General features: G+C 36.1%; 1 protein-coding gene across 1 annotated transcript in view; it reads right to left on the reverse strand.

Moving 5' to 3' along the window:
* LOC106871289 (sodium-coupled monocarboxylate transporter 2) overlaps positions 1–15,000 on the reverse strand; it is a 26,132-nt gene that overhangs the window by 2,892 nt on the left and 8,240 nt on the right. The window contains exons 2-14 of the mRNA XM_014917662.3: positions 13,171–13,548; positions 12,672–12,737; positions 8,961–9,012; positions 8,595–8,662; positions 7,494–7,648; positions 6,195–6,335; positions 5,209–5,338; positions 4,344–4,432; positions 2,543–2,658; positions 2,279–2,346; positions 987–1,073; positions 378–598; positions 142–242 (exon numbers count right to left, since the gene is read on the reverse strand). Of these exons, the coding sequence (XP_014773148.1) occupies positions 142–242; positions 378–598; positions 987–1,073; positions 2,279–2,346; positions 2,543–2,658; positions 4,344–4,432; positions 5,209–5,338; positions 6,195–6,335; positions 7,494–7,648; positions 8,595–8,662; positions 8,961–9,012; positions 12,672–12,737; positions 13,171–13,536 (1,660 nt within the window). The 5' untranslated portion in view covers positions 13,537–13,548. The remainder of the gene's footprint in view (positions 1–141; positions 243–377; positions 599–986; positions 1,074–2,278; positions 2,347–2,542; positions 2,659–4,343; positions 4,433–5,208; positions 5,339–6,194; positions 6,336–7,493; positions 7,649–8,594; positions 8,663–8,960; positions 9,013–12,671; positions 12,738–13,170; positions 13,549–15,000) is intronic.

Genomic DNA, 15,000 nt, shown 5'->3' on the forward strand with positions numbered 1-15,000 from the left:
GTAGACCCTACCACCACTTTTTTAACATTCACTCTATCTAAAACTACTACTACTTCTATTAATACAAAACTCCTTAACATCCAAACAATCTGTCTGACAATTCGTTGTTCTGTAAGTATATTGTAGCCATGTTGTACTTACCGGTAAGAAAACTGGTTGGTATGGCGATTATGAAGACCACAAGGAACGCAGTGAAGTTGTACCAAAGGTAAGAGAGGCTGTACATGCCATTTAAACCAGAACTGGCAAAAAATGGAAAGAAAGCACCAAGAATAATGTCTGTATGTCTTGCAGTATATCAGTACATTGTGTGTGTGTGTGTAGATAACTAGAAAGGTAATGAAATAAACATACAATAAAATAATATATATACAGACCGATCTACATCTTGAAAGACCAGCGTCATGTTTTGGTAACCTTGGAGATCAGAGAAGGTGAGTGTGTCTGAGGGGAGTAGAGTCTGGTTTGTCCAAGTTCTATTCCAATTACATCCATGGATATGGAATGGTGAATGTTCACGGGGCAGCTTACTGACATATTGTCCAACTGAGATCCAAGACATTAAACCAATACTACAGAACAAACCAGCATAGGCACCCTGATTAAAAGGAAAAAAAAAAAAATATCATACACCAGGCCACATGTGTACACTTACACACACAGACATACCACATGGAGGAGTAAATGATGAGCTTCCAAATTCTACAGACCATTGACTGTGTGACACCAATAGACTACCCCACTTCTGCCGCATGGAACAGAAATGCAAAGGATTGTTGTCACTACTTCCTTCAAAGAGTAAACAGCCATAATTATAGAATAAAATGCAAAGCATAATATTTTGCATTCTTAGCATTTCAAAGGGAAAGGGAGAGGGAGAGAGAGGGGGAGAGGGAGAGAGAGGGGGAGAGAGAGAGAGGGAGGGGGAGAGATGTAATAAGACATGAAAGAGGGGGAGAAATATAGAGAAATCCAATAAAATTTACCCAATAGTTTGCCCATGGTACCAACATTCCAAGAGAATAAAGACCAAGGATTGGTGCACTGAGGGTTCCATAGAGTGACAGTGAGGCCTGCAACAGACGGAAAATATATTCTTAGTGATACATCAGATGTTGTTGTTGTTGTTGTTGTTGTTGTTGTTGATGTTGCTGTATAGAATAAAACCAGATTAAATATCTTTGCTAGAGCCTGTGCTGTGGTATAGTACAGTGCGCAGTGGTGTAGTGTAGTGTGTGGCAGCACAATGCAGTGCGGAATCATGTGGTGTAATACATTTTGCTATGGTAAATACTGCAGTATGGTACAATGCATTGTTGTGTGGTGTGAGGTTGTTGTTACTGTCATAGTGGTAGTATGGTTGTGTCAACATATATTATGTAACATCAATTAATGCTAATTAAAAGCCAATTAAAATTAATTAGAACCAATTAAAGCTAATTAAAATGGATTAGTACTAATTTAAGTTAATTAAAATTAATTAGGGCTAATTAAAGCTGATTAAAACTAATTATAGTTAATCAAATCTAATCAAAATTAATTATGCTAATTAAAGCCAATTAAAATGAATTAGAACTAATTAACACTAATTGAAATGAATTAGAGTTAATTAAAGATAATTAAGATTAATTAGGGCTAATTAAAATCAATTAAAACCAATTAATAATAATGAACTAAAAATGTCTCAGTTAAGTCCCAAACACCTTGTAATGGCCACTCGGATCCTACTGATGTCTTCTGGGATGGTTTTTGTTGATCTGTGTGATGGCTACGATGGTTTATGTGGTGGACTATGCAACAGTGTCTATGTTAGTGATGGCTTGTGTGGTGGTTTTATATTGGGTGTATGATGGGGATGGTCTGTGATACTTTATCTGATGGTGTTCCTTTGTGTGATGGTCTATCTACTAGTGTCTCTGTTAGCAATGGTCTGTGTGATGACAATGGTCTGTGTGATGACAATGGCCTGTGTGATGACAATGGCTTGTGCAATGACAATGATCTATGTGATGACAATGTCTGTGTGATGACAATGTCTGTGTGATGACAATAGTCTGTCTGATTGTAATGTGTACTTGTCAGCAACAAAATTATCAAAAATATTCAATAGTATTAATTAAGACTGTGTTTTCTAATTGTTTGACGGAGGCAATACAAGATTTGACTGACTTGTGACTTTATTGAATAATGAATAATGAGATTAAAGACTAATGGTTTAATGAACTCAGCTATTGTCTATATCATTTCCTTTTGTTACTCTAAAGGCAGCAGTACTTACCTGAAGTATACCACCCAGCTGGGACGCTCCATAGGTGACCACCAAGCAGAGGAGTCCAAGAAATACAGCTGAAACACAATATTTTATGATTTATGATTAAGTTATCTCTTTTGAGGATGTGTATATTGAATTCAAATTTCATACAGCTATTTGTAAAAATAAGGGAGTTATTGAAAATTAAAACCCCCTCAGTGACTTTTGGGCCACACTGTATATATATATTCCAAAGACAATGTCGACTTTGTCTTATCTCTGCCAACTTACCAACTAGTCTCGTTGTCCGGGTTGCAGTTTTCTCAGAAGCATTTCTCAAACAAATTGGCCGAAGAAAGTCTTGTAAGATCACAGCTGACATTGAATTCATTCCCGTTGCAACGGAACTACAAGAAAAACAACATTTCAGTTAAATTCTTGAGAATAACAAATAATGAAGCAAGTGGCTAACTTACAAACTGTCTGGACACAGGTTCAACTCACAGACAAATGTTCCACAGTTTCAGTTACCAGTGTTGCATATCCAAAGCAGTGAAGTCAATAGTTTTATTATCCATTAATGGATTCTTTCTGCTGTCAAACTATCAATCATTGGTCCTAGTTCAGTTACACACAATGAGGGGAAACCTATTTCCCCTATCAGGAAGCGAACTTCATTTGTCAGGCCACTCCTGAGGGCTTTTATAAGCCTCCAAAGTAAACCAATATTTGTTTAAGTCTATCTTCTGCCCATTTACGATCTTTCTACTCTACACTCCATTATAACTCTGCTACAACAACAACAACTGCTAACTTCACAGCCTGAATATACATTACACACACACATGCATCTATCTATACAGACACATACTCATATTCACATGCATAAAATTAATACACATGAACTCGCATTTCCTCTACTTACTCACATTCACCTACACTCATATTCACACATCAAGAGTAATACGCACACACACACACACACACACACTCACAAACAAACAAACATACTCTGCATATGTACAGTATGATTGCACGTGCGCGTGTGTGTGTCTGTGTTACTGTATGTGTATGTGTATGTGTATACATGTGAATATATATATACTGAAGACAAACTAAATAAATAAATAAAGTCAGTTAAGTACCAGTGGCAATCCCCCCGACCCCCACCCGCAAAGTGTTGCATGCCCTTGTTAAGAATGAAAGTTCAAAGAGAGGTGGGGAGAGGTACCTACAGAACTAGGGCCATACAGTGGATAATGGTTGACTGCGGGAGAGGAATTCAAATGATTAGTTCTAATAATTGTAGAATGTTAGTGTTTTGTGCAATTATTATGTCTGATACAGCAAAACAGAACCAGCATGTTACTATAGAAACAAATATGGGACAGTGAAACCCACTTAATTGACTCACCCGGTAGTTAATTGACTTTATTTATTCATTTATTTTTCACTTTGTCTCCAGTTCATTCCCTGCTATCCACAGTTCTAATCCTAGTGTAATATTAGGTTGTCCGCAAAGTTTGTGCCGATTTATAATAGCTTACTTTTCAACTTATGTTAGAACATGGTTGAGTCCATAAAATAGGATTAGACTACACCACCATTTAGAGCACAGTTTAAGCTATCTTTTCGTGGAAGAAGGTTTATGTTCCTATAACCTGTGTTAATTCTGTAACCCTTTAAAATGGAAGATAAGAAAGTTCATTGTCAGCACTTGATGCTTTTCTTTTTCCTTAAAGGGAAAAATGCCTCACAAGCAACCAAAGAAATATGCGCAGTTTACGGTGGTGTTTCTTTATCCGAAAGAACTGTACGGAAGTGGTTCGCAAGGTTCCGAGCTGGAGATTCTAGCCTTATTGATAAAGAGCAATAAGGCAGACCATCCACTACAGATGATGACCAAATCAAGGCATTGATTGAGAATAACCCACATTACACAACCCGAGAATTGGCAGAAAGCCTCAACCTATCAAAATCCGTCGTTCATGAGCACCTGGTAAAGCTTGGGTACACAAATCGCTACAATTATTATTATTATTATTATTATTATTATTATCATTATATATTTATGTGAATATATGCCACCTACCTGAGTGTGCCACTAAAGATGGTAGCCAGGAACATCCCAGGAACCCCAGAGAAGTGTCCCAGGGTATCCATCACAAACAAGGGAAGTAACTGAAGATAAAAATAGAAACTATTAAAACAAATATATAAACAATTCACTACACACACACACATATACACACATGTTATAGATATACAGATGTTTACAAGCATGGCTGTGGTAGGAAGTTTGCTTCCCAACCACATGGTCCCAGGTTCAGTCTCACTGTGTGGCACCTTGTGCAGGTGTCTTCTACTACAGTTTAGGCTAACCAAACATTTGTGAGTGGTAGACGAAAACTGAAAGAAGCCTGTCATATATATACATATACATATATATATATATATTTATATATATATATATATATAAGCAGTGATACCTCGCAGTACAAGTTTAATTTGTTCCGTGACTGAGCTTTTCTTACGATTTACTCATTTTACAAATCTATTTTCTCCATTGAAATTAACTAAAATATAATTAATCCTTTCCACCCCCACCCCCAAACCACTCAAAAATGATTTTTTATGAGTTTTAAAACAGAAAAGGTGTAGTTACAAGTAAAATGACAATTATAAAAAAGAGACTGCAAAAGAAATATGTAAAGTGATTTTATTAACTGAATTACCTTAAAGATGAGACGATTTGTGTGCTCGTACTGCAGATTTCCGCTCGTACTTCAAGACTAGTCTCAGCTCGTACAGCAAATTACTCGTACAATGGGGCACTCATGCTGCGAGGTTCTGCTGTATGTGTGTTTGTGTGTGTGTGTGTGCAATGACAAATGATTCAATGATTAAGAATGAAGTAGTGTTTGTGTGATGTAATTCAGTAAAAGATAATGACTCACCTGGTCTGATGCATTGATTAATTTGGTTGATTTGGGGTCACAGGAACTGTAGAAGGCATACATAACAATCCCTATCAAACCACAGAGGATGAGGATGAGTACAAGCCCCGGGAAATTCAACCAGATCGCTCTGGGAAGGGAAGAAAATAAGAGAAATTAGAAATACTTAGTACTATAAGACATTTCATTCAGTATTTGTGGGAATTCTTGTTCAGTGGCCACTCTTATTTCACTGATTGTTCAGTGGCCACCCTTATTTCACTGATTGTTCAGTGGCCACCCTTATTTCACTGATTGTTACCTGTAAGCTCAATCATTTCCCATATCCCCATAAATACAAATCGGGGTGTAAGGGTGGATGTGGAGGGTATTTCGCAGAACTTCTTCCTCCACTCCACCTTTTTGACCCTTACATTAGTAGTGTCGGAGTGCCCCATCTTGCTGGAAATAGACCCCATGTTGTCATTCGAAGTCCACTTTGCCACGGTCAGATGGTGTTTATGGAGGCAGATTTCTTGTGCATGCCTTTATTATCACCAACTCTCACTTGTTTCCAATGGTCAGACGTGACTTTGAAGAAGATTAAAGATCAAGGACACTGCTTGTGTGACAGTGACACTCGTTTCCAACTGTCACATGATGTCATGACAAGGAGACATACACACACATATATATTTTGTGTGTGTGTGTGTGTGTGTATATAGGTATGATGGGCCAAACATATAAGCCATATATATATATATATATACGATGTGCTTTTTTTTAGTTTCCATCCACCAAATCCTGTCACAAGACTTTGGTCAGCTTGGGGCTGTAGTAGAAGAGACTTGCTCAAGGTGTAACACAGTGGGACAGAAATCATGTGGTTAGGAAGCAAAGTTCTTAACCACAGAGTCACCTAAATAAATAAATGGGTAACTACAAGGCCCTAGCATGGCCATGAGCCTTGAGCTGAATGTAGTAAAAGAGTAAATAAATGTACTTACATTTGTGCTTTTCTGAGAGAAGGTAATGCAAATGACCTTTGAACTTGCGCCTGATTGGTTCCATAAATACCTGCCCACAATAAACTTCCACCAATCAAAAACGACCAAAATGTGTGGCGAACTCGTGGATCGAAACTGAAACTAAATCAGAGAAATATTTTTATGAATTGGGCTGTTGTTGTTAGTGATGGTGGTGATGATGATGATGGTGGTGGTGGAATGAGGGCGGGGTTGATAACCGATGCACATATCTTCCTTCACCCCACCCCCCTGAAACCCACAATCTCTCCCGCTAAATGTACAAACTAGAAAGACATAGAGAGTGGCCAGGGGTTTGTCCCGTCTAAGGTACAGATCATAAGGAGGCGATCAGGGTGTCAAAAGTAATAGAGAGGCAAAGGTGGACGAAGACAAATCCACAACCAAACAAATAAAGAGAGAGAGGACTGAAAATTGTACAATAATGGCTGTTTCTTTGAAGCAGTGAGCTGCCAGAAACGTTAGTACACCGAGAGAAATGCTTGGTGGTATTTCGTCTGTCTTTACGTTCTGGGTTCAAATTCAGCCAAGGTCGACTTTACTTTTCACACAGCGGTTCCGTCTTTGGAACAAGTGGAATAATGGTTTATCTTTGGTGCTAGTCAAAGTCAATCCTGGTGGGATTTGAACTCAAAGCTATTGGTAAAATGGTTTTTAACATTGTCAAGCACGACTTGTATTTATTTTATTGACCATGGAGTGACACTGGTGAAGATTTGAACCTTGGACCACAGTTGATGCCTGTCTTGAAGAGAACAAATATCACACCTGAAGTGAGTCTGGCATTAGATTATGGACAAAGATTTGTAAGGGGACTGTATGATCTACTGCAGCCATCCCTAACTGTTCTATAGACTCCTGGTGGAGGATGGGAAGTCCAAAAATTAAGTAATGGGGAGGGAGAGTCCTTGAGCCTGTGAATAAACAAGCATTTTAAGAGCTGAGGGTCTCCCCGTGCCAGCATGGGAAACAGATGTTAAACGACAATGAAAGATGGTCCTCGCTAGTGAAAAAACTGGAAACCATTCATCCATTGTGTTGGTCCTAATATATAAATGGTACTAATTTGAGTGTCCTGGGGGAGACAAATGACCAACATTGACCTCAAGGGGATTTTTAATCAAAGCTATAGAATAAGGACAAGGAAATAGTGGAAATAGGACCAGTTGCTACTTCAATAGAAAAGATTTGTGTCTTTAGAAGACATGGAGCAATGGCACAAATAAACATGAAGTGAAAAATAAAACTGAAGTTACTTACTCACTGAAAATAATCCTCTGGTTTTTACTGGCAATGGCAATGGCTTGACCCATACCACCAACCTCTTGGCTTCCCATAATAAGCACAAGAAGTAAACCAGAAATCATTAGGACAGACTGGAAGGTGTCGGTCCACAGAACAGCTTTCATGCCACCCTGGAGAAGAAGAAACAGAACTGATAAGATAGAACAACTCTAAAAGAAGAGTCCCTTATTACCTAATTTCATCATCATCATCATCATAACCACCATCAAAAACTGAGCCACTATGTGGTCACTTAAATGGTAAGAAATAGCAGTTAAATCTCCCTTAAATGAAACCCTATCGTCTTATAGAAGAGAGACGTGTTAGATATTGTAGTCCAAAATAAAAGACAGGATGGTCGTGGCTAGAGCATCTTTAGTAAGAGATCTATTTACATAGGGCTCACCTAGGAGTTAAACAACAACACAATTAACTATAAAATTACTAATTACTAAATTAAATGAAAAATCAATTGAGAGATGAGTCAGATTGTCCATGAATGAAGAATGCAGCTGTCGATACGAGCATCTGTGAATTGCAGGATTCAGTGACACTTCGAATGCCTCACCCCAGGGCTTTAACCAAAGGGAGGTGAACTGGCAGAGATGGTTGAGTTTCAGAAAGAATACCTTGTGACAGTTGTTATGACAACCAGAGCTGAGTTCAAATCTCACCACTGTCAACTTTGCCTTCCATTCTTTCAGGGTCAATAAAAGTAGCAATCTCAGGAAATGGATTGTTGGAACTGTTTGATACTTTGCCATATCTCTTTCAGTTCTTTGAGTTCTGACAATAACAGTTTTGATGACACTGGCACCAAGCTGTATTGGTCCAAGCTGATGGCCTTTCCTTTGGATGACCATCAGTATTGAGAAGAAGAGAGGCTTACATGTATGAACAATGGTCAGCCTTTATCAAGAAAAATCTTGACCTGGCTTTTGCAGATACAGGACAAAACTTGACCAAGAGGAGCTGTAAGAATGAAAAAAATCGAAGAACATTGAACAACAAGCAATACCTGACAAAGGTATGCAATATTACAGAGTATTTAATGACAAAAGAAGGGAAGAGTCTTACCAATGATGTGTAAAATGTGCAGACAAGACCAACGCTGAGGACTGAGTACCAGAGAGAGAAACCTGTAACTGAGGAAGGAGAGAATAGTTTATATTACATCGTCACACAGGAGAGAATAAACGGAGAGATCATTCTAGATGCGGATGTTGGGGTTTATATACGTGTACAGCAGTTTTATGTGTATACAATAGTTTATATATATATAGTAATGAGTTCGATGCCTCAACCAGATCTCATTTCATCTCATTTCTATCACTGAATCTTTAGATAAAGGCATGCACACCACAACATCTTATTCTCCTCTCCCTATATGATATATGCATGCAGTACATCATTGACCGAAAAGTATGGAATTATTGCGGTTACCTGCATTGAGGGCCAAAGCTGGGCCATACAACACTATAGCCATATACATCAGCTGCAAAAGACAACAGAATATATTACACACACACACACACACACACATATATATATATATATATATATATATATATATATATATATATATATATATATATATATATATATATATATATATAAGGGGGTTTGTATGATAGTGCATAGAGGAATATATTATTTAAAAGAGTTCCAGCCCTGTCTGTTTTTTATGTTTTATTTATATTCTTATAATATTAATGTAGGATATAGAGTATATAGTATACATACAGTAAAATGAAATGAAGTATTGATAGTCTTATTGAATAAATGAAATATTGAATATTAAATATTAAAGGACTAGTATACTTTCTTGCATTTTAGCAGTCTTTAAGGTCCCATGTTGTGACAGGAATGTTTCAACATATATACATGATGATGATGATGATGATGATGATGACATACATACATACATATACACACCCACATGCATAAATACATATATATATATATATATATATATATATATATATATATATATATTACACATGCATGCACACCCATATACAGACACACTTATATACACATATATGACTGTAAGCAAGTGTAAATGTCTCTCTCCTAAACTAGAGATAAATAATGTAAAGTATAAAAACATTCATTTTGTATCCACTTGAGAGGAACAAATGACATTTGCAATGAAGTCTTTTGTTGAAGACAGAGAGAGAAAAAAAGTTGTTTTCTGTTTTCCAGACATTAAATATGTATGCTTATATATATATATATATATATATATATATATACAAACAAACACACACACACACACACACATATATACAAACGCACACTCACCACACACACACACATATATTACACATACACACACACACATATATAAGTATGTATGTATAGATACTTAGACAGGCAGATAGACAGATAGGTACATAGATAGATGTACATACACATGCACTCACACACACACACACACATTCTATATGTAACTTTTATGTATTTTCATGACAAAAACAAGGATAAAAAAGAGAATTTTATTTTAAGCTCACATACATTTGTGAGTCGATTGTTCTGACATTTTGAATCAAGTCTTTTTGCAAAGTAAAAACAAAAACAAAATCTACATTCCGTGACCTACAGGCATTGCAGCCTGGCTACATTAAGGCTGCACTCATGTAGCAAAACCTAGGACTGGATGCTTCATTAAATTATATAAACTTTGATGACAATAAACATCCAGGCATAATTTTCACCATTGCTTTTCACTGTATACTTTTTCATTTTGCATGGATGAAGTGGAATTTATTGACTGAGTTTTTTTCTTTTTTGGTGGAGCCGGAGGGCGGCTATTGGCCTTAGTGTTGCCAAACCAAAGCAGTTCCCTGTAACTTAGCAGTTCAGCAAAAAAAGTAAAAAAAACAATGGAGTAGGTTCTAGGCTTACAAAGAATAAGTCCTGGGGTTGATTTATTCAACTAAAGGTGGTGCTCCAGCATGGCCACAGTCAAATGACTGAAACAAGTAAAAGAATAAAAGAATATTCATTGGGCTTCTTTCAGTTTCCCTCTTCCAAATTTACTCAGAAAGCTTCAATCAGCACAAGATTATACTAGAAGACACTTACACAAGGTGCCACAGAGTAAGATTGAACCTCAAATCATATGGGAGGGAAGCAAATTTCTAAACCAATATTAGACATTACTTTATATGTACGTACACACACACAGACACATATAGATGGATAGATAGATAGATATGTATATAAACATATGTATCTTATAGTAAAAATGGATACATAAGGGTGGAAAATCACAGGAACAATACCATATGTCCAACGCAAGATACAATATGTGTGTTCAATTCCTTCAAGAATTAATAAATGAATTTATAGTATTCAGTCTCTATGTATGTATATGTATGTATATGTATGTATGTATGTGTGTGTGCATGTATATATAAATATATATATATATATATATATATATATATATATATATATATATATAAACTTAGGGAATAATAATTATTCCAGGTTATCAGGATATTTGCTATTTTACACTTTACTAATGCAAAGCAAACATTATCAATGATAATATTATTACAAATTTGGGATTTTACTAATAGAACCCCAACTTCAATATATATATGTGTGTGTGTGTGTATATATATACATGTGTTTGTATATGTGTTCATGTGTATATATGTTTGTATGTGTATATGTGTGTGCACATGTAAGAGAGAGGCAGACAAAAAGATGAACAATTTCAATAACAGAATTCACCATGATTTATTGGATTTCATTGTTTATTTGCTGTCTGTCTTTCTGTCTGTCTGTCTGTCGGTTTGTCTGTGCATAATTTGGTATGTACGCTTGTTTGTATGTATGTGTAAGCTACTGAGCATATGTGGCGGGTGGTGAATGTATGTGTGTATGTGTGTGCCGGTGTGTGTGTGCGTGTGTGTCTGTGTATGTGTTTGTGTGTATGCATGTGTGTGTGTGTGTGTGCTCTATTTAGCATTTAGAACTCAACAATAACCAGTTTCCCTTCCCACCCTGAAAAAAAAAACAAATAATAAAAAAAGAACAAATAATAAAAAAAAGAACAAATAATAAAAAAAGAGCAAATAATAAAAAAAGAATAAATAATAAATACAACAACAACAACAACAACAGATTACTCTTTTGAAGGAGTTTTTATATTGCTAAAAGTTTAGCTGAGAACATTGGAGAGGTTTATAGCAACAACAACAACAACAACCACAGGAACACCTCCACCACCACCACCACCACCACAACCACCACCACCAACACCACCACCACCACCACCAACACCACCACCACCACCACAACCACCACCACAACCACCACCACCAACACCAACAACAACAACAACGACAACAACGACAACTACAAGACCAAGAAGAAGAAGAATAAATGAGAAAGTTCTTGGTGAAGTTTCCGCTGAAAGAACAAGTTGTCCATCCTGAGGCTGTTTGTTGATTAAAGACGAAGATATTGTAGTCACAGCTCAATGATTATGTCCTTATAAGGTAATGTTCACTTGATATTCTATTGTCTTAGAAATGTCATGGGACTACTCATCGTTGTCATCGTCATCATCATCAACACTACCACCGTCTTTGCCATAATCATCATCATCATTACCATTGTTGTCGTGATCAACATCATCACCACCCTCATCACCACCATCACCAGCAGCAGCAGCAGCACACCACCACCACCACCACCACCACCACTACCACCACCATCACCATCATCATCATCATCATCATTGTTTTAACATCCACTTTCCCATACTGGCATGGGTCAAGCAAAATCAGATTTTCTATGGCCAGATGCCTTTCCTGTCACACACCCTCACCTGTTTCCATGCAAGGTGATGTTTCCCCGTGGCCAAACACGCTCTCACAGAACACTGGAAATGAGTGTCTCACTTTGTATGACAGGGACACTCATTTACTACTATCATATGATGTCAGCACAGGGTGACACAATTACACATATACATATATATACACACACAGCACATGGTCACACTCCACTCTGAACACATGGTTACACTCCACGCTGAACACATGGTCACACTCCACTCTGAATATACAGATGCACAACTATGTATTAAAAAAAGTGACAAACATGGAGCAACAAAAAATGAAGACCACAACTCACCATTAATATACAATGGATGATGGAGCCAATTAAACGGATTCCTTTACTGAATCGGAGTTCAAGATACTGGAAACAATCAGAAATTGCAATTAGCAGGATTATTATTGATATGATTGTTGTTGTTATTGTTATTATTGTAAGTGTGCGTGTAGCAGAGATGTGCCATCTGGGGAGGCAAGGTTGGTAGGTACCTGACTAGAACTGTAAGTAGCTTTTGTAACTGAAAGTTGTAAATGAACTTTGGTTCATTTTATAATTAACAGATATATCTTTCTGTATGTTGCACCTTTACTATATATATATATATGTGTGTGTGTGTATATATATAATATATATATATATATATATATATATATATATATATAGAATGCAGTTGACCATGTCTGCTTGATTAGAGTTGACCTAGGGTTAAACAATAGCAACAGCAGCAGTGTTATATCACCACAAACTAATGAGGAATTATTTTGGAAATGGTAAATCTTATAAAAGAGGAACTTACTTCATAAATACTTGTAATCTTCAGTCGGTAGAATAATGGTACATAGATGTGCGCTGCCAGGAATATGGCAACGAAATAGGACAGACTCATCCACATATACATGGTGTTTACATTGTATATCTCAGCCGGCGCTCCAAGTAATGTTATGGCCGACATAAAGCTCACCAAAAGTGACATTGCAACCGGAAACACAGACATGTTTCCACCAGCCAATAAGAAGTTGTTTGTGCTCTTCTTGTTTCGATCCCATATTGCATAGAAGACACCAATTCCAGAAGATATAGCAAGCGTAAGTCCAAAGAGCACATAATCCAAAAGACTAAATGGACGGATTTGTTCCCTGTGCAAACTGTATGATTGCTTCATTTTACAGAGTTCCTGGAAAAATATTAATAATAATAATAATAATAATAATAATAATAATAATGATGATAATAATAATAATAATAATAATAATAATGATAATAATAATGATAATAATAATAATAATAATAATAATGTTCTCTGATGACTGGTCGACAATCTTTCCTCACTTCACTGTCATGTATGAGCATTTATCTTGCCCAAACTCCATTCCTATATCTTGTGAGAGCATTGGGACTAGTTCCAATCGTCTCTTGATATTCACCATATGTATGTATGTCATTATTCAGTTTATTTCAAGATTTCTTGCCAATAGAGAAAGAACTGGTTTCTAACCTAGATCCAAAGCACCCTCACTGGAATTTCAACATCAACAAGATATTCTGTTTGTATGTTTTTATGTATGTATGTATGTATGTATGTATGTATGTATGTATGTACATATCTATCTATCTATCTATCTATCTATCTATATATATATATATATATATATATATGTATGTATGTAACATAAGGGCACATGAAGTGCCTACCTGCTAGAAAGTGGATTTAAAACCCTCAACTTAACCACCAATGACACTGAAAAGTTCCACAGTTAACAACAGTAGTCAGGCAAATGAGCAAAAGAATTTGCCATATGATCACAGCTTAATGCTGTATATTTTAGCATTTGGATAAACTTGTGTCATGATTCTGAGTTTTGGCGAAAAATCTTAACTCTCTTTGGCAAGTCTTACCAAGTGAAAAATCCAACTCGACATGTTGGAGTCTACTGCTGTTCAGAACTCCGCTTTCTAGCAGACAGGCACTTCATGTACTCTTATGATAAATGTAAATTTTAATTGTATAGCTATCTAACACTATTTAACACCTGTAGCCACTTATATTATTATTGTTATTGTTATTACTAATTTTTATTTACCGCAGATAATAATATCGTTATAAATAACTACATATATGTATACAGGGTGCATATATGTATACAGGGTGTCCACAAAGTCTGGGTACATGGAGATTAACACATACTTTAAAAAGTTATTATTTCTTATATTTAATTGTTTATGTTATGATTTTATTTAATCCATGTACCCAGACTTTGTGGACACCCTGTATATATATATATATATATATATATATATATATATATATAGCGAGAGAAAGAGAGAGAGATTTACTATACACATGATTTTAAATGTGAGCTACAAAGATCTACTCTGATAGCACAATGAAGGTATATGTCATGTTACACAAGTTTTTCTGGTCACTGAACTATCGAAGCATGAAACCTATTGTATTTCAAATTTAAATCCTGTCTCTATTGAATAATATTTTCCTCACACGAATGGAGAACATTTTTTGTTAATCCTACCAATTATAGGAAAATACATTATCTTCTTTATATATAAAATCCATTCTGTCTGTCTGTTTGTACACTTATAACTCAAGTATTGTTCATCCGATCACGCT

This window comes from Octopus bimaculoides, chromosome 20 (genome assembly GCF_046866305.1).
Source record: "Octopus bimaculoides isolate indiv1 chromosome 20, ASM4686630v1, whole genome shotgun sequence".
Classification (NCBI taxonomy): Eukaryota; Metazoa; Mollusca; class Cephalopoda; order Octopoda; family Octopodidae; genus Octopus; species Octopus bimaculoides.